This window comes from Acinonyx jubatus, chromosome B4 (assembly GCF_027475565.1).
Source record: "Acinonyx jubatus isolate Ajub_Pintada_27869175 chromosome B4, VMU_Ajub_asm_v1.0, whole genome shotgun sequence".
NCBI classification, from domain to species: Eukaryota; Metazoa; Chordata; class Mammalia; order Carnivora; family Felidae; genus Acinonyx; species Acinonyx jubatus.
In genome coordinates this window covers 86,732,657-86,758,961 of record NC_069387.1, presented here as the reverse complement: position 1 = coordinate 86,758,961, position 26,305 = coordinate 86,732,657, and the positions used below count along the sequence as shown (strand labels likewise).

Here is a 26,305-nt window from a genome sequence, read left to right as displayed (position 1 = left end):
GATGAGTCATCGCAGTACAGCCCTCTGAACCAAGTGCCGATAAGAATAGACACACAATAGGAAAATAAAACAACCGAGAGCTGAAGCAGAAATTGCTGGGAGCTCACAAGTGTGTTCGCAGCTCTGCTGTATTTAAGCTGTGTGACCTTGTGCATGTCAGGCTCTTCCAGGGCCCCAGGCTTCTCATGCATAAAATAAAGTTTCTAGGGTTTCTTGCTGAAGTTAGGTCAAAGACTTGGGAGTTTAATATCCACTAAGAGAGGTAGGAGATAAAGCCCTTTCAAGATGACCCGGGAGTCAGGATTTGTGTAATTATAGTAGCTTAGTTGACTGTTAGAAAACAGCAGTGGCAGATGAGTCAGCCTGGCAACGTAGCTATTGGAGACCAGTGATGCTTTTTTTGTTACAAAAAGACTTGACTACAGCATAAGTTGAGGTGCCAACGGTCAAGGTGATGCCAAGTTCCGGAAATAGCAGCTAGGATATCGTACAGAGGACAGGATGGAGGGGATGTTTGTCGCGAATTGATTTTCCCAGCCAGACCTCCACTTCGGCTTTCCCTGGAGAAGACACTCAAGGGAGAGACACAGGGAGTGTAACATCCCCATCCGGCAAATTGTCCACCCCACACATATTGCTTGGGAAGTCACTACCAGTGACTAAGAAGAGGCAGGTGTGGTATTTCAGACCTGCTTCTTCTGCCTCGCTTGGTTCTCCAAGGGTAGATCTGAGAGACTGACTCTAGTGAAAGTTTTTTTTTTTTTTTAAGTTTATTTATTTATTTTGAGAGACTGAGAATCCCAAGCAGGCCCTGTACCGTCAGCGTGGAGCCTGATGCAGGGCTTGAACTCAAAACCCATGAGATCGTGACCTGAGCCGAAACCAAGAGTCAGATGCTCAACCGACTAAGCCACCCGGGCGCCCCTAGACAAAGCATGTTTTGTACTAGGCTCGCCAGCTGCAAACCTCTGGACTAAATGTGGACCCCTCTCAGGACGGGCAGATCTGACTCATCCATCCTTCATCCTCCCTCTGGGCCCTTTCTCCAATAGTTAGAGAAGAGGGAGCCTATTCCTGTTTCTGTCGGGCCTGGTACTGAGCTCACCCCATCTGCTTATTCTGTTCCTCCCCACACACTTCAGCTCTGCCCACCACAGTCTGGTGCAAGTCCCCATGTGTCATAGAGGTTGGGTTGAAGGGGGCGGGGTCACAGGAGACCTCATGGTGCATTCCAGCTGTAGCACCTCCTTGCTGTGAAACCTGGAGTAAGTTACTTAGCTCATGTGGTAAGTGTGGCAAATTAATAGTCTTCATGCAGGTAGCCACTTTGTACCTTAAACCATATGAAACTACATTTTAACTTAAACCGTATGAAAATTTGTCCTCTTTGAAGGAAAGAGAGTGAAGCTGTGGCAGAAAACTAGGCCTTGATCTTTCCCGACCCCATCCCTCCATCAGCAAGTGTGTGTCATAAACACAAGAGGCAGATTTGACGTCACAGTTCCCCACCTCCTTACGCAGGCCCCTAGGACAGTGAATTTCAAACTCTGTAAGCAGCAATCTACTTTTTAAAAACCTTATACAGAAGGGTAGTATGTAAAATGAGTGAAAGTAGGCTTTTGTTTATAAAAAGCATGCTTAAGTTGAAATTTATAATAAACCCAATAAGAATTATGGAACAGTTTTGATTCATACAGGAATTTGAAATAGGGGAGATAAAAGATGGCTGCTACGGTCTTTGTCCTATAACATGTATATGTAAGTAATTGCAAACGATGCGTCATTAAAAACAATTCTCCTTCCAATCAAGTGATGTCAGTAAATTAAAAAGAAAAGGCTTTTAATGCCGAATATACAGACCATGAACATTTCTGTCTTCATGTGTAACAGATGGGAATGAACTTCTAAATTATTGCGTTTTTTTTTCAAAATGATGTATTTTTTTTTAAATTTTTTTTTTCAACGTTTATTTATTTTTGGGACAGAGAGAGACAGAGCATGAACGGGGGAGGGGCAGAGAGAGAGGGAGACACAGAATCGGAAACAGGCTCCAGGCTCTGAGCCATCAGCCCAGAGCCCGACGCGGGGCTCGAGCTCACGGACCGCGAGATCGTGACCTGGCTGAAGTCGGACGCTTAACTGACTGCGCCACCCAGGCGCCCCTCAAAATGATGTATTTTTAAAGAAAATTTTTTATTAAAAAAAATGTTTAACGTTTATTTTTGAGAGGCAGAGTCAGAGTATGAGTGGGGGAGGGGCAGAGGGAGAGAGAGAGAGAGAGAGAGTCCAGAACAGGCTCCAGGCTCCGAGCTGTTAGCATAGGGCCTGATGCAGGGCTTGACCTCATGAACCATGAGATCATGACCTGAGCTGAAGCTGGATGCTTAATTTCAGCCACCTAGGTGCTCCAAAGAATAAATGTAAAGTAAATGTTAAAATAACTGAAGCATGTCTCAAGGTTTGGCAGAAGGATGCTTGAAACACACTCCCTTATATCTTGGGGCACTCAGGCCCCACATGTGCGCTCTGTTTCCTGTTTGGTTGTGGTGTGTGTGCATTATGGAGACCCATGCAGTTTTCAGTGCCGAGAGCCATTTGGTATTTAAAAAAAAAAAAAACGGTTACATTTGAATCAGGTCGGCAGCCTGGTTGACAGTATTTCATCAGTGTCAGTTGCTTGTTTTGATATTACACTGTAAGTTGTGAAATAATATTGTTAGGGGAAGGATGCATGAAACTCTTCTGCACTGTTTTTGGAGTTTACTCTGAGTCTATAATTATTTCAGGATTGAAAAGTAAAAGAAAAAGTACTCGAAAAGGATTATCTATACTTAGGAGGGAGTTGATACAGTAGTGTATGGATCACACTGACAGAGTGGATCTCCAACCGTCTCACCTTAAAAGGCATCTTTTTTTCCTTGCCACTGAATTCTGTATCCTCTCTGCACACCCACTCTATCACCTACTGTGACACAGTGGAAGTTTTGAAAAGAAAACCCAGCCAATGGCAAATTAAAGAGAGCTCTCTTTAGGGAGATCTATTTTAGCTGCTAATTAATTACTTAAGAAAATGATGCTGAAATCCAAGAGTTCAGTCTGCAGTTACCTGATACAGAAAAGGTATATGAACGATGTGGCATGTTCTTTTTTTTTTTTTTAAATATTACTTATTGTCAAATTGGCTAACATACAGTGTGTAAAGTGTGCTGCTGGTTTTGGGGGTAGATTCCCCTGGTTCATCGCAGTGCTCCTCCCAACAAGTGCCCTTCTCAATGCCTATTGCCTATTTTCCCCTCCTCTCGCGCCCCCATCCACCCTCAGTTTGGTCTCTATATTGAAGAGTCTTTTGTGGTTTGCCTCCCTCCGTTTGTAACTATTTTTTCCCCTTCCCCTTCCCCATGACTTCTGTTAAGTTTCTCAAGTTCCACATATGAGTGAAAACATATGATATCTGTTCTTCTCTAATTTCACTCAGCCTGACACCTTCCAGTTCCATCCATGTTGCTGCAAATGGCATGATTTCATTCTTTCTCATTGGCACGTAGTATTCCATTGTGTATATAAATGTGGCATATTCTTCTAATGCGTGCCTATGCTTAAAACATTTAGTAATTAGGCTGAAGCATTATCAACATGCTATAATATCATATGGTCACATGTCCAAATCAGACTGCCTGGGGGCCCAATGCAATGGCACCTTGTGATGAGCCTTATTCCACAGAAGAAAAAAATGAAGGACTAAAGATACTTTTAAAAGAATAACCTCTGATCCATTCAGTTTTCTGTGTGTAAAGTAAAAGTGGGCATAGCGGTAAAGCAATGTGGTTCTCCGTTCCCTTGGATTTTACAGCGTGCTGTAAATTCCTGCACTGCCTTGTTCTCTGTAAGATTGATGATGGGTTTTGCTCTTTATCACTTGGAGAAATGCAACAGAACTCCAGCAGCCTGCCTATCTATCTTCTTTGTAATGGCCAAAAGAGTGATTATCTCATGTGTTTTGACTAAAATGGATTGGGAGGAGGGGGAGGTTGCTTACATCTGTCAGACACCTGGGAAGGTGAGCTGGGCTCAAAACAATGCTTTAGTAAATGTTTTAGTGTGTGCTAGTGTCATTCCATTTGTAGAAAAATTAGTTTACTCGGGCACAGAACATACCAGGACCATAGGGTCCTGTGTACTGGGTAGAACTTTAGTTTTGTGTCCGTTGTGGAGACCGCCCAGACTGACCCTTGAGACTGGGCTCTGAGCTTTCCAGAAATCACTGACCGCTCCTCTGGCTCTTTCCCCAGGGTTATCAATGCCGGGAAGAGCACATACAATGAAGACCAAGCCAGCTGTGAGGTACTCACTGTGAAGAAGAAAGCAGGGGCCATTACCTCAACCCCGAACAGGAACTCCACTAAGAGACGGTCCTCCCTTCCCAATGGGGAAGGGCTGCAACTGAAGGAGAACTCGGTAAGACCCTCCTTCACCCCCAGTTCTCAGGTGAGAAGAACCTGTGCATTCTGGCCCCACTGTGAGGCACTTGAGCTGAATCCCAGTCTATAGTGGGAGAGAGAAAGGCAGTGTCCCCAGAGTTAGTGGGCTGGTGGGTCTGTATTCCAGGTATCGCACAGTCAAAGCTAAAGGTGACACATGTGTGAAGAGCTGGTGTTTATTAGGTTCTTAACGCTTAGAGTAAATAAAACACCCAATCATCTCTAGGCTTTGTTGCAAGAAATAGTGTATATAATGTTTGGTGGTTGTAAAGGAGCCACTTCAAGGTTTTTGTGAAGGAGGTGGGATGGAGGGATGCAAGTAACCCTAGCCATTGGCTTAAAGCCCTGCCATGGCTTTGCTCCCTTCTTCCCCTTGCCTGTCTGTTAGCGTTGTCCAGTGGGAGCCCCCTCCCTGATGCTCTTCCAAATTAGTACTTGTTTTAATTGGCCTAAAGCCCTTGCATCCCATGGGGCAGCCCTGTAGACTGAATGCCCTATTGACAAACCACAAAGTGTCTCTCCTTTCTTCAGTTTCTAGAGAATAAAGCAGATACCCTCAGAAAATTCTTTCTTGCTTTTCTTTTTGTTAAGTAGGCTCTGTGCAGCGCTTGATTGAACTCACAACCCTGAGATCAAGACCTGCACTGAGACCAAAAGTTGGATGCTTAGCCAACTGAGCCACCCAGGCAGCCCCTCAGAAAGTTCTGAAGAAACCCTCAGAAAAGTATAGGGAGTAATCCGTACTCTGTCCACCAGCACATTATTTAGCTTACAGAAAAGAAACATTGAATGAGATGATCCAAATGTGACTTTGTCTTCTAATACTCAAGGATATTTTTGTATATACATTTTTATAGGATTTTAAAGGATCTAGGAATCTCTTCTCAGGGTCAGCAACAGCATCCTGTTGCATTTACACTTACGGACTAAGACTACTGATTTATTTTGTTCATACTAGTTCAACTTAGAGTTGAAACACAGTGACCCATGGAGTCTCATTGGCAATTCTTGTGTTCAAGGCTGAAGGAAGCACTGATGGGGCTTTTCCCAAAGAGCCAAAGTCCAGGACTCAGATGGGCAGTAAAGAATAATAATGGTTAAGGGCACAGGCTCTGGAGCGGTATGGTTCAGAGTGGTCCATCCCAGTCTGTCATTTATTAAACCATTTAATTTTAGGATATTTATTCTTTGAGCCTTAGTTTTCTATAAAAAGGAGTAGTAATAGTACCACCAAGTATGTTAGGAAAGAGACTGATTAGAAGTATGAAATTGTCCATGGAAATGTTGAGCCAGAGTCTTAATTAATAAATCCTTGATATATGTGAGCAGTTATCCTGTAGTCAGTCCCACTTCTGTGATTCTCTGTGGATAATGTCCACTGAATTTGTACCTTTACCCATTTGTAAATTGGCAATCACACAATTTTCCTTCATACCTATGCGATAGGATTGTTTTGAAGATGAGTTATTATGGAAAAGTGCTCAGAGAATGTGAGATATTAATGATAGCAAGACATGGGTGCCAGTGACTTAATGTTGCTCTTTCTCCCCTGATAGTCTCCCCTGCCACTGAGATGTGAAGTGATTCTGTAAAAATTAGTCCGCATGGAGGGGTGCCTGGGTGGTTCAGTGGGTTAAATGTTCCACTTCGACTCAGGTCATGATCTTGTGGTTCGTGAGCTCAAGCACTCTACATCGGGCTCTGTATTGACAGCACAGAGCCTGGGACCTGCTTCGGATTCTGTTGTCTCCCTCTCTCTCTGCCCCTGCACCACTTGTACTCTGTCTCTCTCTTTCATAAATGAATAAACATTAAAAAAATTAAAAAAAAAATGAGTCAGCGTTGACGTTTGGCCCAAGACCAGTTGATGATGTTATTTTCCCTTGGTGCTAAGTTCCTCCCAGAAATGGAGCCAGGAGTAGCTTTTTAACTTCCTTTCCTTGAGAACAGTGAAACCAGTGCATAAGCACTTTAGGATGGAGCCACGAACCTCCCCTGAGACAGTCCTGAATCTCTGGGGTCCACGTTCTAGGAGGCAGCACAGAGGTGCCAAGCAGAGTGGACACATCCTGTCCCTTCTATTTCTGCTTCAGCTACAGCAGCTTTACTTCCAGCTGCCAGACATATTAGGCTTTAATATTTATTAGAGTTTCAGGCAAGAGATTTGCTGCCTTTTTTTTAATTGTGGGAAAATATACATAACATAAAATTCACCATTTTACCATTTTTTTAGCTGTCCAGTTTAGTGGCATTAAATACATTCTTACCATTACTACCATCCATCTCCAGAGCATTTTCTGAAATTGAAGCTCTCTACGCACTGAGCCCTAACCCCCATTCCTCCCCACCCCCCTCCCCTGGCAACTACCATTCTACTTTTTGTTTGTATAAATTTGACTACTCTAGGTATCTCATGTAAGTGGAATCATACAATATTTGTCACTTTGTGTCTGCTTTATTTCACTTATAATGTCTTCAAGGTTCATCCATGTTGTAGAATGTATCAGAATTTTATCCTTTTTTTTTTTAAGTTTATTTATTTATTTTGGGAGAGAGAGAGAGCCCATAAGTGGGGAAAGTGCAGAGAGAGAGAATCCCAAGCAGGCTCCATACTGTCAGGTGGATCCTGACGTGGGGCTTGAACTCATGAGCCATGAGATCATGATCTCAGCCGAAATCAAGAGTGGAATTCTTAACTGACTGAGCCACCCAGGTACCCCTCTTATTCAGTCTTAATAGAGAATAAAATTCTGAGGGGTGCCTGGGTGGCTCAGTCAGTTAACTTTTCCACTCTTGATTTCGGCTCAGGTCATGATCTCATAGTTCGGGAGACCGATCCTCGTGTCTGGCTCAGCACTGACAGTGTGAAGCCTGCTTTGGATTCCCTCTGCCTTTCTCTCTGTCTCTTTCTCAAAATAAATAAACTTTAAGAAAATAAAAAAAAAAGACTGAATAGTATTCCACTGTTTGTATAACAGGAAACCATTTTGTTTATTAATTTGACCATCAGTGGACACTTGCTTCTATCTTTTGACTATTATGAATAATATTGCTATAAACATGGGTCTGCAGATACTGTCAGTCCCTGATTTCAGTTCTTTTGCCTATCTGCCCAGAGTGGAACTGCTGGATGATAAGGTAATTCTATTTAATTTTTTGAGGAACGGCCATACTGTTTTCCCACAGCACTACACCATTTTACATTCCCACTAGTAATGCACAAGAGTTCCAGTTTCTCCATATCCTTACCAATGTTTGTTGATTTCTGGTGGGTTTTTTTTGTTTTGTTTTGTTTTTAAGTAGCCATTCTAATGGATGTGACATGGTATCTCATTGTGGCTTTTTTTTTGCCCTATGTATGATTATTGACGTTGAACATCTTATGTGCTTGTTGGACAGGTAGGTCTTATTAAAAGAAACATCAAGTGTTCTTCAATATTTATTTGTTCTATATTTGAGTCCTTTGGTCGTTTTTAAATTAGGCTGTCGGTCATGTTGTGGATTGCACTGCTTTTTAAAAGCTTGAAAACCATGACTTGCTGGGCCAGGTAAACCAATAAGCACTTGCTGCATACCGGGAACTAGATGCTGAGGATTTCTCAAGGAATAAACTTGACTAGAATCCTTACCTTCGCGGAACTTACATCCATTGAAGGAGACAAACAGTACAATGTATCCCATGGCAGATAACAAATGCTATGGAGAAAAGCAAAGCAGAGATGCAGGAATACAGGAAGCGTGAGGTGCATGGGTGGTTAAAGAAGGTGCCACTGAGGTGACGTTTGGGCACAGACTGAAAAGTGCAGTTACTTGGAGGAAGAGCTTTCTGACATTCTAGACACCTGCAAGGCCCCTGAGGCAGGAATAGGCCTGGTGTTCTCCAGAATCACCAAGGAGGCTCACGTGGCTAGAGTAGAGAGAACAAAGTCTGGGTTGCAGGAAATGTCAGAAAGGCGATGAGAATGGGGGGAGGGGATCCTCCAGTAGGACTTTGAAGGCCATTATCAGGACTTGAGTTTCTACTCTGAATGAACTATTTGCTAGCAGGGCACGCCAGCCATACTGCTTAAAAGAAGCCATTTAGAAGACATCCCTTAACTCAAATATGGTGGCATGTAGAAAAGATATTGATAGCATAGGGTGCAGGACGAATCCCCTGCAGGAGACCAGGTGGATCCGCCCCTTGTTGCCTGTGAGTCTGTTCCTTTACCTACCGAACATGTCTTGAGCACTGAGTCTGCCTTGGGGATTAGGAGGTGAACCCAGTGAGGTTCCAGTCCTCCTGGAGCTGAGCTGAGGAGGGAGAAAGAGTCACTAACCAGCAGCAACTCAATGCAGTGAGTTTTAAGAGAAAGATTTAAAAAATCCAGGTTCTATGGAAGCCTAACTCAGGTGGGTTACCAGTGGTTTCGGGAACAACAGAGGAGAAGGAATGGGTCAGTTGAGGGATGCTTCCTGGAGAAAGTGACATTTGAGCTGTCGTTTAAGAAAGTGAATACGAATTGACCAAGCAAATACGAGAAAGGGGAGATTTCGACAGGGAACATGCATATGCAAAGACAGGTTGGCACGAGAGCACATGATGCATGTCTTCTAGTGTCCTGAGGCACCTGTGATCGTTTGGAGGGTGATAAGACAGAAACAACAAGCAGGGTTCATACGCAAGAGCCATTTAATGCCCTAATAAGCTGGAATTTGAACCAAATGACATTAGACAAGGGTATGATGGAATCAAGACCATGAGGGCAGTGGGAAGGCTGACTTGGGAAGGCTCAGGAGCAAACCTGGGACACCGAGGAGACTGGCTCATGCAGAAACGTGAGGGAGAAATGATGAAAGCTTGAAATAAGGCTGTGATTGGAGCAAGGGGCAGGCTCAGAAGAGATAAGGTGAGACATGCAGTAGATAGGACCAGATGACCTAGTGCATGGGGCAGGGAGGAGGCGAGATGCCAGGTTTCAGCCACTGGGTGCTGGTCCTTGAAGATGAAGCTCTGGGTCGGGCACAGGTTGGAAGGTGAGGGGGTGGGCAGAAATGGTGAGTTCTGGGTATTCTAAACTTCCAGGTAGAAGTGTTTTGTAGGGAGTTAGAAATAAAGGTTTGGAGCTCAGGAGCATATCCTAGGGAGGCTTAGATTTTAGGAATTTCCACCCCAAAGAAGTTTCAAGAAGACGGGAGCCCCAGTGAGGTTCAGTAGCTCTGCCATGGGCGCAGAGAGATAAGATAGGGCCAAGACCGATAAGGATGAAAAAAATGGGTAAATATCATTGGAAGCAAGAAGTGGGACAACCGGATAAGTGATGGCATCATTATTTCAGGTGCAGAGAGTTGACAGGCATTGAGGGTGACAAAAGGAAGACACATGGGCTTTCTGTAGCATGTGATGCGTGTGACTAATTTCTCCTTCCTTCCTTGAATTCTCACCTCCAGTCAACTTTGTAAAGCCAAAATGACCATTTCCAGAAGACTACTTTTGTGTCTAATATCACCTTCATCTTACTTGGAGGTTGAAGAAAATCTAAAATGTCCTACTAAACTTTACAGATGATGACATTTCTTATACTGAGTGCCATCTGGGCAGCTGGGTAGCAATAAGATGATTTTTTTTTTCCTTCCTACAGATAATCACTGATGGGGATAAAAATTTTTTTATTTTTTTATTTTTGAGTGACAGTGTGCAAGCAAACCAGGGAGGGGGAGAGGGAGAGAGAGAATCTGAAGCAGGCTCCACACTCAGTGGGGAGCCCTGTATGCGCCTCCGTCTCACGACCGTGAGATCATAACCTGAGCCAAAATCAAGAGTCGGATGCTTCACCACCTGAGCCACCCAGGTGCTCCTAATTGGTATAAAAGTTTTAAGGCAACTTTAATCCATCCCTCATGCCAGTTCACAGAAAATTATTTTATCCTATTGGTACAGGCGATCTTTTTAGCCAAAGAAGTCAAATTAATCCTCCTGTTTTAAAACACGCTTAAAGAAAATTTGGTGGAGAAAATCACGTCCACTATATTTTGCCTCTCCTGGCTTCCATGACGCATTTACCGAAGGAGTGTTGTCTCCTCCAGTGCTTGCTGAGTTGTTGACGGCAGCGCCTTCTAGAGAACCACAAATGAATTTCAGATTCCATCCACAAATCCAGGAATATGTTGGGAGCTAAAGAAGCAATGTTTGAAAGAAGCCACAAAACTTAAAAGAGATACAAATGGCAGAGTTTCAAAGCGTTCTGCTCTGCAGTAGTTTAGCCTGAAGAAGTGGAAGGGATGTGGTTGAATTATTGTGTTCTGTGCAAAATAGTAATCCAGTTTTTTAAATGGAGAGTTTAGCGATATAGTGAAGAGACCATTTCTTTTTTAAGGAATGCGGAAGAGATTTTTAAAAAAAATTTTTTTAACGTTTATTTATTTTTGAGACAGAGAGAGACAGAGCATGAACGGGGGAGGGTCAGAGAGAGGGAGGCACAGAATCTGAAACAGGCTCCAGGCTCTGAGCTGTCAGCACAGATCCCGACGCGGGGCTCGAACTCACGGACCGCGAGATCATGAGTCGTTCGCTCAACCGACTGAGCCACCCAGGCGCCCCTGAGAAATTTCGAGGTCTCTGGTGAAGTGGGTATGATCTAGAGAAGGCTATTTTCTGCGATGAGTTCAGGGTGGAAGTTTCCTGTGCCAGGATCACATTGAGTGGTTTACATGTTAGGAGCCGTGATCCCGCAGACAGGCAGGCAGGAAATAGGTAACTCTGTGGCAGTGTGCAAGCCTCCTGGCATTCCTGTGCCTCTGCTTATTTGGGGTCATAGGATGGGTGGCAAGGATAGAAGAGAATCTAAAATGCCAGCATTTCCAAAGGACGATCTCAAAAGATTGTCTCTTGGGAAAGATGCTGTAAGCTTTTTGAGGGCAACACGTTGGTCAGCAGCCTCCTGCCTGCCTCCCACTGCAGGCATTTTAATTCACCAGATCAAGGTTTCTAGGAACTAATCACCATTACTAGGTTTCCTTTGCTTTGAGAGGTGTTAGGCAGTCTTTATTTACCATACTGTGTCCCTTGCAAGTGAAAGCGTAACTTTTCCAAACGCTTTTGCTTTTCAGTTCCCAAGTACATGGTCGTCCTAGGAATGAGGTAAAAAGAAGAGAATACTAGGTGACTTCTCTGGGGAGGGAGAAAAAGTTCACTCTTGGGGGCATCTTAGAGCCTTCGTATCAACAAGCTCCTGTTCTTCTCCAAGTTCTGTAGGTGGTATGTAGGGCATTGTGGCAACAACCAGGACATTTTCCCCCTACATCTGACTGCCTGTTTGGAACAGATCGTTTCTGGCTGAAGACTAGACTGTGGATACACGCATTCCAAGTCTATTTCCTTAGGAGCACCCTTCTGGTGTTTAATTTAGTCAAAACACGTCAGAGAATGTGGTTTCAGTATCTGTTAGTTCAGGGTCCAGTTACAAGAACAGAAGATGGCTGTGTCCACACCGTGGCCAAGCTCATCAGCAGGGGAGAGAAACCTGATTATCTTTCTCAGTGGAGGATAGGACGTTACTGTGGGAATTCAAGGCAAGTAGAATCGGATTGGGATGGGGAGAGGTAAAAGGGAAATGAGAAGGGGCTATTTCAACTCTCTGCATGGAAGATAGGCCATTCTTTTCATTTGTTTTCTGTAAGAAGGACTCCGTCATGCCGCAGAGCCTTAAATGAAGGTAGCTTGTGGTTCCACGGTGGCAGCCTTTCTGGAATATTTGGCCATCATTTGGCAGTCTGCTTTCTGTAGTGATGTCAGCTATAAAAAACAAGAGGAGGAACCCTCTATTTTTCTCCTTGTATTTATTATGCTAAACTTTCCCTCCTTAGTTAAGGTCTTTGTTTTGTGCAAGTCAAGAAAACATAACCTTTCTCTTTATCTCCTTAGATTTTCTGAAGCAGGAGTGCAGTGGTTTCTCTCAAAACTCTTATCTCTTGGTTCCAGGGACAAGAACTCTTGCCAGTGATTAAGAAGGGTAACTTTACTATGAGGCTGATGTCAGTTAGAGTGACTTTACAATTCTCTCCTCGGGGGGTTGGTTTTCCTCAAGACCAGGTCTGTCCAAGATGTCCATAGTGGCCAGGAGTGCAACTCCAGCTTGGTTCGCCAACAGATTTTTCCCACCGTGGCACGTCTTAAGGCTAAAGGAAAATAAATGGTGCTGAGATGGAAATGTTTCCTTGTTTCACTTGTAATTTGATTTCCTCACAACTTTAGATGGGAAGAACATTGGCAAGAGCAGTAACCTCTTGAGAATCCTTCTTCTTCCTTCCTTTCTGTTTTTTTTTCTTTAATACAATACTCAGCATTCATGTGCCAGATGCGATCTGATCTCAGTCCTTTGCCCAGTTTTGATTCATTGAACCTGATAACGTGTACATATGTATTATCATTCTCTTTATTTTACTGATGAAGAAATTGAGGCACGGTGATGTAAAGTGTAAAGCTTGGAGTCAACCCAGGCAATCTGGCCTCTTGAGACAGGCTGCCTCTTTAGCCATTAGCTGTTGCGACATGTGTCAGGGAAACCTCCTTGGAAAAGGCTGAAATAAAGGAGGAATAACTCCTAATGGTGGGTACAATTTAGTACTAAATATCTTCTCATTTCTATTATGATTTCTCTTTTGATGTAGAAGTTATTTAGTGCTCTTTCGCATCAGCCCAGAAACTGGATAACAGCTCTCTGGTGAAAGACAGAATGGAAATGAAATGGTGTATCATCTTAATGTCCTTAGAATCCACTTTTTCTTGCTAACTTCTAGAAAAACCAGTGTTGGCATGAAACCTGAATAACAATGTGTGTCTCAGTTTAAATCCTGTTGCTCCACTTACTAGATGTTAGTTACCTCATGCAAGTGAGTTGACCTCTCAATGCCTCTGTTCCATATGGGGGATATTAGCTCCTACCTCATAGGGTTGTTTGAACTAAATGAGTTAAAAATATGAAAAGTGTTATTGTGCCTCACATGTCGTAAGTGCTCAGTTAATATTATCTGTTCTAATAGTGGAGTTTGTAGCACATTTCAATATTATTTCACATTACTTATGTTTTTACTGTAACCTAATTTAGGGAGAGGTTTTTGATGTATTAAATAATAATTTGAGAACATTCCTGAGCTAGTTTTTGAGTCTAGAATAAAATAAACACAACTTAGCCAAAACTGTCACAAACTTTGTATGCCTCAGCTGTCAGAAATTACTGCTTATTTAGTAGTGTTTTTAAAATGGGACAGAATGAAAACAAATAAAATGGAACAGAAACATAGCAAGTGTTGGTGAGGATGTGAAGAAAAAGGAACCCCCGTGCACTGTTGGTGGGAATGTACACTGGGGAAGCCACTGTGGAAAACAGTATGGAGGTTCCTCAAAAAATTAAAAATAGAATTCCCATATGATCCAGTAACTCCAGTACTGGGTATTTACCCAAAGAAATGAAATCATGAATTTGAAAAATTTGAAAAAATATATGCTTCCCTATGTTTATTGCCGTGTTATTTACAATAGCCAAGATACGAAAGCAGCCCAAGTCTCCATCAACAGATGAATGGATCAAGAAGCTGTGGTATATACATATACAAGCAAATACTACTCAGCCATAAAAAAGAATGAGACCTTGACATTTGCAACAGCATGGACGGACCTAGAGGGTATTATGCTAAGTGAAATAAGTCAGTCAGAGCAAGACAGATACCATATGATTTCACTCATATGGAATTTAAGAAAACAAATGAACAAGCAACAAAGAAACAAACAATTCTTTGTACTTGAGTACAAAGAATAAACTGGTGGTTCCACCAGAAGGGAGTGGGTAGGGAGAATGGGTGAAATAAATAGGATTAAGAGTACACTTATCTTGATGAGCACTGAGTAATGTGTAGAATTGTTGAATCGTTATATTACACATCTGAAACAAATATAATGTGTTTGTGTATGTGAATTATACTTGAATAAAGAATTGCTAATTAAAAATTTTTTAAATAAAAATTTTATAAAGGGACTAAATTGCCATTCAGAAACAAAAACCAAACTTACAAGTGTATCCTGCATCTTACTGTCTCATAAAATGAGGAATTGAAACAAAGAAATCAGCATTTCATGTAGTCAGATCCTGAGGAGGAAGCAGTGCTCATTTAAGTACATGAAATTAAGCATTCTTTCCTTCTGGGGCACACAACATCTTAGTAATTTAGTCAAAAAGAGGTATGGTAAAACATAAAGTATGCTGCAAGGGCATGATGCCGAGCACACAGCACCAGAGGCTTGGGCCCTGGCAATGACGTTCATGAAGTTCCTCCAATCTCCTGCATGTGCTTGGTCATTAGCTTTTCTCCCTTGGCTGTGTTACCCTGAGCATCAGTACTGGGGATTTCAGTCAAGCACTGTGGATGAAATGCCTGAAACACATCCTTTAGACTCTGAATTATCATCTTCGTTGTGATGCCTTGAAAACTGGCCAGAAACTATGGATATCAACCATATAGTAGCTTAGAGTGGGGAATGAGAAGAGTATGGCAACTCTCCGATGGCCCAACGGGAGTGGTCCTCCTTCGGCTGGAAGAAAGGAGGGAGGAAGAAAGCACATCCTGTGCTCGTATTAAGCCTTGTGTAAAATCAACCATGGGATTTAACCCAAAGTGGGATTTCCACCTTTCTGGTACTCACTTCCTATTGTGCACATGGCCTGTCCTTAGATTTTCTGAATTCCAGAACTGTTTGGTGTAGGGAAGGGAATACGTGTATCGAATGAGCTGAGTTGCTTTTATCTTCAGGGAAGACAGGTAAGAGGAGACACCACTTATTTCCATTGAAAACTGTCTAGAGTAGCCGTCTCCAAACCATCAGTTAAAGACCATTTTTTGAGGGGCACCTGGCTGGCTCAGTCTGTTAAGTGTCCCACTTCAGCTCAGGTCATGATCTCCCAGGTTGTGAGTTGGAGCCCTACCTCAGGATCTGCGCTGACAGCTCAGAGCCTGCTTGGGATTCTGTCTCCTTCTCTGCCCCTCCCGTTTGTGCACGCGCTCGCTCTCTCTTACTCTCAAAAATAAAAAACATTTTAAAAACTTATTTTAAAGAATATGACAATTTCTTGAGTATGCACTCCCAACAAATTTAATGATATGTATTTAATGATATGTAACTATACTACTAGATATCCATACATATATTTAGTAATTATAAAAATGTATTAAATATTTTTAAGATGATTTAAAGGCAGTAAAGATGAAAAGACAACATTTTAAAATAACAACAGCTACCAATCATGGGGTTCTTATTATATGCCAGGCATTGTTCTATTTTCCCCACAGTAACTCATTTATTGTCTTGCCAAGAGCAAAGACTTCATGTTCCCATTAGCTGATACCTCAAGGCAGAATTCATCATGAACAATAGCAAGTATAATTCCATATTTCATCTGTCTCTTTGAGCATGTCAGATACTTTTGATTAGAATGATGATTGCTGTTGTCAGATGTGACTAGATTTTCATTACTTGGGGTAAGATGTGCCAGCTGTGACATGTTCTTATTTGTCATGTTTTCCATCTGTTTCTATGCAGGAATTTTTTAAAAAACCTGTTGTCCAGTTGGTGAGGGATGGTTTAGTTAAAAACTTAGTCATATAATGCACAAGACCACTCAGTTGGGGGCACACGTATCAAGCAATGAGTTACAATATGCCAAAGCCAGTGTATGCGTGAGGGCACCACTGTTCCATGCTTGAGACAACACAAAGTTGTATGTACTTACACACCACGTGAGGGCGCCAGTGGCAGTCTCTAGGAGAAACTGGCAAAGCTGAGGTTCTTCTCCAGCTTTAGGAGAAAACACATGAAAAAAATTATCATTTTCCTCTTACATGCTAGCTGAGCATTTTTTTAACTCCCCCTAAGCTTTGCGTGCTCCGTCGTGGGGTGGGGGTGGGGGGGTGGGGGAGGGCTGAGAAAGGGCTTGTACACAGTTGGAGCCCCGTGCAGGGAGTAAGAGTGGAGGGCCCTGGCATCTTCACACGGATCCACATGTGTCAAGCCTCATTCCTTGGTTTTCTTTGTGTTTCCTGCCTCCCATCTCAGCCTTCTCTTAGGCTCCACAGGAAATGTCTGAGGTTTTGTCTAGAATCTCCCCTTTTTTTGTGAGCATGCCATGGGGGGGGGGGGGGCTTCTCCACCGCCTTCCAGATGACTCACAAAGGCTCTTTTGCCTGTGGTTCCTCAGAGTTGGGGTGCCGGTTTTTGGCACCCTTGATTAGCTGTGCTGTAATTATCCCTGACCCTGAATGGACGCAAGCTGCTTGTATCAGAAATTATGTCCGTAGCTGGCTCAGTAGCTACATTTCTATTTGGAGCAAACTTCTATTTGTTCAAAGGTCCAGGGAGCCCTTCCCAGTTAGAACTCATTAATGTAAGTTCTGGCCTTCTAGATGATCATGAAAATGGGGAAAAGGAAATAAGCAAATATTATAAAAATTGGTTTCTACAACTTTTGAAAAAGAAGGATGTAACACTGGGCCCACTTCAGTCCTGAAAGAGAAACAGTGAACTGTAAGCTCTCAATTGGTCACCTTCCGAAATCTTCCTTTGATTTGGCTATAGATCTATTCCCGAAGAGGGATCGGGAGTGTGTGTGTGTGTGTGTGTGTGTGTGTGTTGTAAATTACATACAAGACTTCTCTTAATTTTTTAAAGCTTATTTATTTTTGAAAGTGAGAGTGAGCACAAGCGGGGCAGGGACAGAGAGAGAGGGAGACAGAGAACCCAAAGCTTACAGCACAGAGATCGAGAGAGCTTGAATTCATGAACTGCGAGATCATGACCTGAGCTGAAATCAAGAGTTGACTGCTTAACTGACTGAGCCACCCAGGTGCTCTAAGACTAATTTATTCTTTTTTTTTTTCCTTTTTTTTTGGGGGGGGAGGGGGTGCAGTAAATCAGAATGCAACTGGAAACTGCTTCAGAGTTATTCTTTTGTAAGATGTAAACCATTGCTGCAAAATTTAAGTGTGTGGTAGGTCAGGAAAGGGCTTGATATTGGTTTTCTTAAAGTGGAGCCAAAGCAAGGTAGACATTTGTCATGATATTAGTAATTTTGAAACATATTGTGTCCAGAGCATGTTACTCTAAATTTGAGAGGGTTGATTTTTCAGATGTAGAACTTTGATCCTGGGCTGGTACCCCAGCAGCATTTTACGATACTACCAGAGATTAATGCTGGGCCACTTGTCAGAAGCTTTGGTAATCTTCTGGGGGTGATGGCCTAGGATGTGTACGCAATTACAAATAAGCAACAAAGTAAAATAGTGCTGAAGTGCTAAATGCTACAGAGTAACAGAAGCCAGGGAGATAATGACACAAACTTGTATGTACGAGGAAATTGGAAAGATGACTTAATTTGGACTTTAAAGGACTGGGTTCGTATTGTGGCATTACCACATAGCAGGACAGTTACTTAACTGTGTCCTGCTTAAATCATAGGTAAAATGGGATAATGATGCCCGTTTTATGATGGTGTGGTGGAGATGAAACTTGGTGGGTAATCATTAGGTGTCTGTAGAACTTAGATTTCTCATAGGGGAAGTAATTTAAGAAGAATAGAGGTAACGGAAGCTGATGAGCACTCATCTGGCCGAGTTGAAAGTAAGGAGCTAAAGTGTGCAGCTTTGTCTCCCTGGTTACAGGGACTGTTACTGCTCCCTGCCTGCACATATGCCCCCAGGCCACTTAATAGTGCCAACTAGTTACTGTTCTAGTTTTGTTTGTTCTTTTATATGCTGGACACTGCTATACATCTTATTATTTTAAAAATTATATGGGGGCGCCTGGGTGGCTTAGTCCGTTAGGCGTCCAACTTCGGCTCAGGTCACGGTCTCATGGTTTCTGAGTTCGAGCCCCGTGTCCGGCTCTGTGCTGATGACTCGGAGCCTAGAGCCTGCTTCAGATTCGGGGTCTCCCTTTCTCTCTGCCCCTCCACTGCTCATGCTCTGACTCTCTCTCCCTCTCAAAAATAAACATTAAAAAGGTTATATGTATAATTAACCTTTGGTGTGTAGTTTCAGAATTTGAACATATGTATAGATTCAGGTAAGCATCACCACAATGAGGGTACAAAATTCCCATCACTACAGATCACTTCCTCACATTATCTCTTTATAGTCTCTTTCCCCCTCGCATACCCCGTGACTGTCTGCACATTTAATACATATTATCCACTCCTGTGGCACCACACACTTCCCCTTCTAGCACACTTGTGATTACCTGGTCATGTTCTAGACTGTTAGCCTCAAAAGTTTGGGAACCATGGCCTTTTCTTCTTCTGTGCTATGTCCCCAGTGCTCAGCATAAGCCCAGCACCTAGGAGAGGAGACTCTGAGACATGTATTATGAATGAATCCTTACTGTGTCCTAGTTTCATCTTGTTCTTTAAATAAGGAAACTGGTGAGAGGAGTTAAGAAATGTGCCCAAAATCACATGGTAGTAAATTCCAGAACCCAGGTTTGTCTTGATTTAAAGTCTATGCTCTTTCCGTGCTAAGACATATCACAGGAGATAGGATTTGTTTGTATTCACTCCTTTGAAAGTGCATATAAATTACCCAGCTTTCAAAATGATTCTGGTGGGGCACCTGGCTGGCTCAGTCAGTTAAGTGTCGAGTTTGGCTCAGGTCATGATCTCTCGGTTTGTGAGTTTGAGCCCCGCATCGGGTCTGTGCTGACAGCTCAGAGCCTGGAGCCTGCTTGGGATTCCGTGTCTCCCTCTCCCTCTGCCCCTCCCCTGCTCATGCTCTCTCAAAAATAAATAAACATTAAAAAAAATTTTTTTTTAAATAACAGTAACTTTCAAAGTGAAAAAATAATAATCGTGATACGTTGGTATACTGACACCAGTGACAAAGTTACCTATGGACCCTTAGATCGTGTAAAACTCAAAATCCTGTGTATGTACCATATAAAGTCAAAATGTTACTCTCTGAGCTAATACCCAACTGGAGAGAGAGTCCTTCCTTGTAAAGTGACCAAGCATGTGGGGTGTGTGTTGGTGATGGGGTGGGTGCAGAGGACGTTGAAAGGAGCTGTGGCCTTGCCTTCCCTTCCCTTCCTCTTCCGGTACCTTTGCTTGAGTCAGGCAGGTGGAGAACACAGCTCTGCCTGTTCCTACCAGCATGCCTTACTAGCAGTAGTGGGTTGGACATCCCAGTAGGGCACAGGAGCTGAAGAAAGTGTGTGGTTTTCAACAGTTCAACCCTCTGGGGAGAGGAATACGGTGCAACTTTGTTAGTTTTTCCTTTGGGGGAAAACAAAAAGCCTCCATGGCTTAGAAGAGAATTACATGCGTGTGTGTTTCAACCTGGTCCTGTAGGGCGATGGGGCTCAGTGAGTCAGGTACAGCCAGAGAGGGCAGTGTCTTTTCCCTTTGGTTTCCCTGGCAGACCTGTGAGATTCCCAGGGCCTAGGGCTAGGCTGCCTAGATCAGGACCACTGACAAGGAGCAAGGGAGGGCATTGGAGAGGGAGTAGCAACCAGATCATGTGGGGCCCATAAGCCATGTGAGCCTCTAGGAGACCCAGGGCACTGGGGAGTCATTGAAGGTTCTATTCTGTGCGGTGACGAAACAGAGATGTATTTGCAGTTAAATTGAAGATTTTGAGACATTTTAAAAACACTGTGTTCACACTACTGTGATCTTGCAGACCTCCCCTGTAGATTCACCCCTGATGTTCACGTAGGCCCTCAATGCTGGTGTGACATTTAGGAATTGTTCTTTCCTCAAGGTTCTCAGATCAGACTTTATGCACCAAACCATACATTCCTACCTGATGGCATTTGATGGCATTGTTGTGAATGAAGAAGAGGGTGAGGGTGAAGGGGGTCCTTGTATCCTTTTCAAAATAAATGCATGGCACATCCTGTCTGATCGTGCCACTTTCAAAAGTAGATCTGTATTCTCTGTTACGATCTTGATTCCATTCCAGACACCGTACAGCCCATTGCAGCCTCATCCTGGTCTTTGCAATGTCTTGTGAAATCATTAATCTCCTCTCCAGGCCCATTGATTCCTCCTCTCTGCCCTCTTTGCCTCAGGACAGTTCTCTGTGAGCCTCTCTAATGCTTCCGTCTTGCAGTGCACTGTAGAAGGCCATGGGACTGGCACCTCTTAAGCCCACTGTCACCTTGCTCTTCGGTACAGAGGCATTTCAGATTGCAGCTCCTTGGTCTGCCCTGACTCCAGAATCCCACCCCAACCTGACCAAGCCCTCAAGGTCGGTCTTAATCAGGCCAATGTCCACATGGGCCACATAGAGTCCCCTTTTCACCTGCGTTGCCTGACCATTGCTCCCTTTTTCCAGAATATTCTTTTAGTTTATCACTGCTCAAGCAGGTGATCAGACAGACATGCACAGTTTGATGAATGCTGTGGTAGGGTTGGGCCCAGGGTGCAGTGGGAGCTTCCTGGAGGAGGTGATACTTAAGATGAGGACTAAGAGATAGGTGGGGGTCAGGCAAAGGTTGGAGTGGGGTTACTCCCCATCCCCAGTGCCCTCTCTCGCTCCTTGTCACCCGTCCTGATCTCGGCAGCCTAGATCTCAGGCCCTGGGAATCTCACAGGTGCACCAAGGAAACTACTGTGGTTTGTGATGAGCTGCAAATGCCATGGCTTGGTGGGTGGGATTTGGAGTGACAGAACGGGAAGAGAGAGACATCAGGGATGGCACCCTGGGGGCTCATAGACTGGAGGAGGAGGTTAGGCTGGCTAAAGAAATATGGTCAGATATTGTGTTTTAGAAAAAAATAACTGGTTACAGCTCAGGTTGCAGAGGGTAGAAGCAGATCATAGTGGCAGGTGTTCATTAGAGCAAGTGTTCCCTCTGGGGTGGGAAGTGTGTGTGTTGGGGGGTGGGGGTTCAGCTTAGCATAGCACAGGGGTTGATGGCTCAGAGTGGGGAGCCTGGTCCCAGCTGCTTTCCTTAATAGGTGGGAACTTCAAACAGTTACACTCTCTGTCCTCCCTTTTCCCTCTCTATAAAATGGGAATAATAACCACACCTCCTAGAGTAGCTACTCATAGGATGGATTGTGGTAGGATTAAGTGAGCTAATATCTGTAAAGCATTTAGAATATTGCCTGCCATGTAAGGTTTGTTAAAAGATGGGAAGGGTTCTCTAGCCCTGTAACTCGATGTTTCTGGGACTGTATGGTCTCTGAGGCTTTCAGAGCTGTCTTGGCATCTGGAGTATGTGGGGAGGGCCTGCTTTGTGGTTGTAGTTTCCCAAATAACATATCGCTTGCTCTAAGTTTCCTGCCATGCTCTAAGTTTCCTGCCATAGAAGGACACTGAGGATTTTGAAATCTCTTGATGAACTTGGGTTTACCTAGTTCAAAGGCTTTCAAAATGGTTTTTTTTATTTAAAAAAATTTTTAATGTTTTTATTTATTTTTGAGACAGAGAGAGAGCATGAATGGGGGAGGGTCAGAGAGAGAGGGAGACACAGAATCGGAAACAGGCTCCAGGCTCTGAGCTGTCAGCGCAGAGCCCAACGCGGAGCTCGAACTCACAGACCGCGAGATCATGACCTGAGCCAAAGTCAGATGCTTAACCGAGACACCCAGGTCCCCTTTCAAAATGGCTTTTTTAAAAAACGTTTGTTTTTTAGAGAGAGAGAGAGAGAGAGGGAGGGAGGGAGGGAGGGAGAGGATCTGAAGCAGGTTCTACTGACAGCATCCAGCTCGATGCAGGGCTTGAACTCATGAACCGTGAGGTCATGACCTGAGCCAAAGTGGTCTGGTTAACCAACTGAGCCACCCAGGCGCTCCTCAAAAATGGTTTTAAATAGTTGAAGTCTTTTGTCCCAAATCTTTTGCAAAACCCTGATGTTTACAACTGATAAATCTGTGTTGCTTTGGTTGAATTAATAGAGGACTAATCAGTTAAACACCCACTTAACTTCCTCTTCCCTAAGATCCCACTTAAGAACCAAGAAACACAGTTTGGATGCTGCGGGTCTGGTCATTTCAGGGAGATGTAACTGACTCATGCAAAATCACATGGAGACCTGATGACAGATGTGAGACCAGGATGAGGGTTTCCTGACTGTTGAGTGGCCCCCTCTCTATTAGACCAGAGGTTCTCAGTTCTGGCTTGTCTTTAGAATCCCCTGGGGAGCTTTATAAAAGTTCAGTGGTAGGGGCCCGCCTTCAGAGATACTGGTCCCAGGTTAGTGCCTGCATCAAGGGCTAGATTTATTCCGTCTTTAGCAAGAAATAAACTCTTGGTGGAAAAATATGTCTTATAAGTTTTAGCTGTGCAAATTATTCATTGCATTTTTAAAATGAGCCGTACCAGAGTTTCTACAACTGCTGTGCAAAGGTGTTCTTGAAAGCAGGGTGTCGAGTGCTTCTGGGCCCTGCTTCAGAAAAGCCCCGAATCAGGGTTTCTCTTGACTTGCTTAAAAATTGCCCAGATATGTGTCAACTGGTTGCTGTTGCAACGCCTTCAGAATGCTTTGCCTTGTTGAAGGAAATGGCTGGATTACTTGTCAGAAATATTTCATAGTTGCTTTTTAAAAACGGTAGTAGCATTGGGGCCCCTGGGCAGCTCAGTTGGCTAAGCGTCCGACTTTGGCTCAGGTCATGATTTCACAGTTCATGGGTTCGAGCCCCGTGTCGGGCTCTGTGCTGACAGTTCAGAGCCTGGAGCCTGCTTCAGGTTCTGTGTCTCCATCTCTCTCTGCCCCTCCCCAGCTCACTGTCTGTCTCTCTCAAAAATAAATATGAAAAAAAAATAGCATCATTATTTCACGGGGTTTGATCTTCTTTGATTCAAATTATGACTCTAGAAACATGATATGTTGGGTATAACAGAATCTGTACCCGGACACGGACACAGTCATTCCTATTTCATCCCTCACTGGCTCCAGCCACAGCTTCCTTAAAGATGTTTGCTGAGTTTCCATTTGAATTGGGTGCAGAAGGACTTTGTGTGCGTGTTTTTCCCAGGCAGCCTCAGGACCTTTGGAGAATTAGATGCGATAAGCAAGAAATACTTTTCTTTTGCCACTTTCCCCTAGGTGTGAGGATATAATATGGCAATATGTACTTTACTAATGCAGCAGATGATGAGAGCTAGTGGGGAGTTTAATAACTGCTATCATTGAGAAGTAATGATGAGCATAAACAATAATCCAGGATGTGTGGAATGACCGTGCATTATTTCTATTGGTGACCAGTCACAGGAACTGCTCACCCTGCAGTGCTTTGTTGCCTCGCACTCATAATAAGAGGAAATGCTACATTGCAGAGGCTTGTGAAAATATAGATTCATAGACTGACTCCATTCTAGCTACAGATGCCCTAAATTAAGAACATTTTCCAAGAGGTTCAGTTTTATTCTTGGTAGATAGCCATTTCGCCTACTTGTAATTCTGTGTGCGTGTCTGTGTGTGTGTGTGTGTGTGTGTGTGTGTGCGCGCGTGCACGTGCACCCGCCTTCCTTATCTCACACTCCTCCTTCCTGCCACCCATGCCCCAACTCCCAGGATACTAGATAACACATACATCCTTTCACCTCTGTGTTCCCAGCTCCTGTTACAGAAACGAGCAACCGCGGCTTATCAAAACGTCACGAAGCCCACATGACACAGAGCCCAGAAGGCAGGCTGTTCAGGGCCTGTGCACCATCCCAAGCGAGACCCCAAGGGCTCGGGCTCCTTTAGACTTCCTGTCCCCCCACACTGAGCTACAGCCTTCAGCCGTTGTTGCAAGAGGGTTATTCTGCCTCCCGGTGTTGCTTCTGTGACCCAGGCAGGAAGAAAGGTGTAGGGGTGAGGCAAAAGGTCAGGCCACTTGAGTCGTCTCTTTCATCAGGAAAATAATAGCTTTCCCAGAAGCTCCACCCAGGAGGCTTCCACTGGTAGTTCACTGGACAGACAGCACAGGGTCATACAGGCACACCGAGCTGCAAGGGAGTCCGGGCTGGTGAGGAGCTATGGCAGATACATGGCTGCCCCAGATAGAATCCATAGTGAGGAAGAAGGGAGAGTAGACACCAGGTGAGCATATACCAGAGGCAGCCACGTAACCTCAGCCTCCTGGTATTTTCCTCGACTGGCTGCCATATCAGCTCTCACTCCGTCCACATTCTTCTTGGCCTGTCTTCAGGGCCTGACTTCTTCCCCCGCTCCCCCAGTTCCCATGAATCTGTACTTCTTGAATATTGGACTTTTGGAGTTAGCAGGGGCACTGGACTCTTCTAGGGGAGCTTCTCAAGTTGGTGAAGAACAGAAGGTCAGAAAATGACTTCCCCAAGACCATACTGTTCTGGTAGTGGTAGAAGTGACACATGAGTGAGATGTATTACTTAGTTGCTCACGTGGCATAAATTACCCTTTAACCTTGCTAAATCCCCACTCCCTGTAAGGTAGCTATCACCTGCCCTTATTAGGCAACCATGGCCCAAGGATGGTAAGTGACAGGGATGGAGTGACCCAGCCAGTGACCTTGCTCTGTCTCCCACTCCCACTGATTGGCATTGAAGATGCCATGAGAGCTCAGATCTTGGAATCCTGACGTCCTGGTTCTTTCTACTGCCCTCTGAGTGGGAATCTCCTTCCTCTGTTGTATGGTGCTTTGAGTCATTCATTAGTTGTTACTGCTTGAATTTGAATGCCTTTTTTAGGGTGGTGTTCACCTTCTACTGACATCCTCACTCTCACTCTCCTAATCCTCACAGCACAGCTTGAGTGATCTTTTAGAAACATAAATCAAGTGCGTCATCCCAAGCTCGGTGGATGACTTTTTGTTACTCATAGGCTAAAGTCAAGGTCCTTCATGTGTCCTGGAAGGACTGAGTGGTCTAGCTGCCATGTCCCTGTCTGGCCTCATGTCTTTCCTGCTTCATTCCTCTATTCAGCCACATGGCCATGGTTCAGTCTCCTCTCGCTCTTCATGCACCTTCCTCCCACAAGGGCTTGGCACCTGTTCTTTCTGCTACCTGGTGGTCTCTCCTCTCATTACCTTGTGAACTTCCAAACAGTTCTTAGCCTAGCCCTCATGTCCCCAGGAAGCCTCCTCCAAAGTGCCCCTCTGCAAGCCGGCCTCATACACCAAGATCCAGCATTGGGATCTTATGTTTGTTTGGGTGATTATTTGATCAGTATCTGTCTTCCCCACTGGATTATGAAGATCAGCCCATGTCTATACCTCTTGCAGCCAAGTTTTTCCTCAATATCCACTCTGTGCCTGTCACATAGGGACACTCAGTATTTGTTGACTAAAAAACAACTATTTTATCTCAGCACATGGCACAGAATTGAATGAAGGCAAAATTTAAAGGGCACACATGGAGTAATGGCATATGTCACCATAACTATACAGTATCTTCCAGCACTGTTCCAGGATAGACCAAAAGAACTTTATTGAATTGCTTTAGCTTGAAAAATGATTCAATATTGCTGTGGTACAGATAAGCTTAGTAGTCACAAGTCGTCACAATAAAACCCTACCTGTTTTATTACCTATGCATCTTACCTATTGAATAAATTAAGCTCTTATTTTTCTATAAGATTTTTTAAAGTTTATTTTGAGAGACAGCATGAGTGGGGGAGGGGCAGAGAGAGAGAGGGAGAGAGAGAATCCTAAGCCAACTCCATGCTGTCAGTGCAGAGCCCAATATGGGGCTCGAACTCAGGAGCTATGAGATCACGACCTGAGCCGAAACTAAGAGTCTGCTGCTCTACTGACTGATCTTACAGTTAAGATCTTAGGTACATGTAATTCAAACACGGTTCTTAAAAACGTTCATCTGAAATGGTCTAGAAATAACTCA

General features: G+C 43.9%; 1 protein-coding gene across 3 annotated transcripts in view; it reads left to right on the top strand.

The window, feature by feature from the left end:
* The window catches only part of PPM1H (protein phosphatase, Mg2+/Mn2+ dependent 1H), a 259,467-nt gene that overhangs the window by 99,165 nt on the left and 133,997 nt on the right, over positions 1 to 26,305 (top strand). For all 3 annotated transcript variants that reach the window (XM_027071352.2, XM_027071351.2, XM_027071354.2), the window contains exon 2: positions 4,290 to 4,455. In XM_027071352.2, coding sequence (XP_026927153.1) covers positions 4,290 to 4,455 — 166 coding nt within the window. The remainder of the gene's footprint in view (positions 1 to 4,289; positions 4,456 to 26,305) is intronic.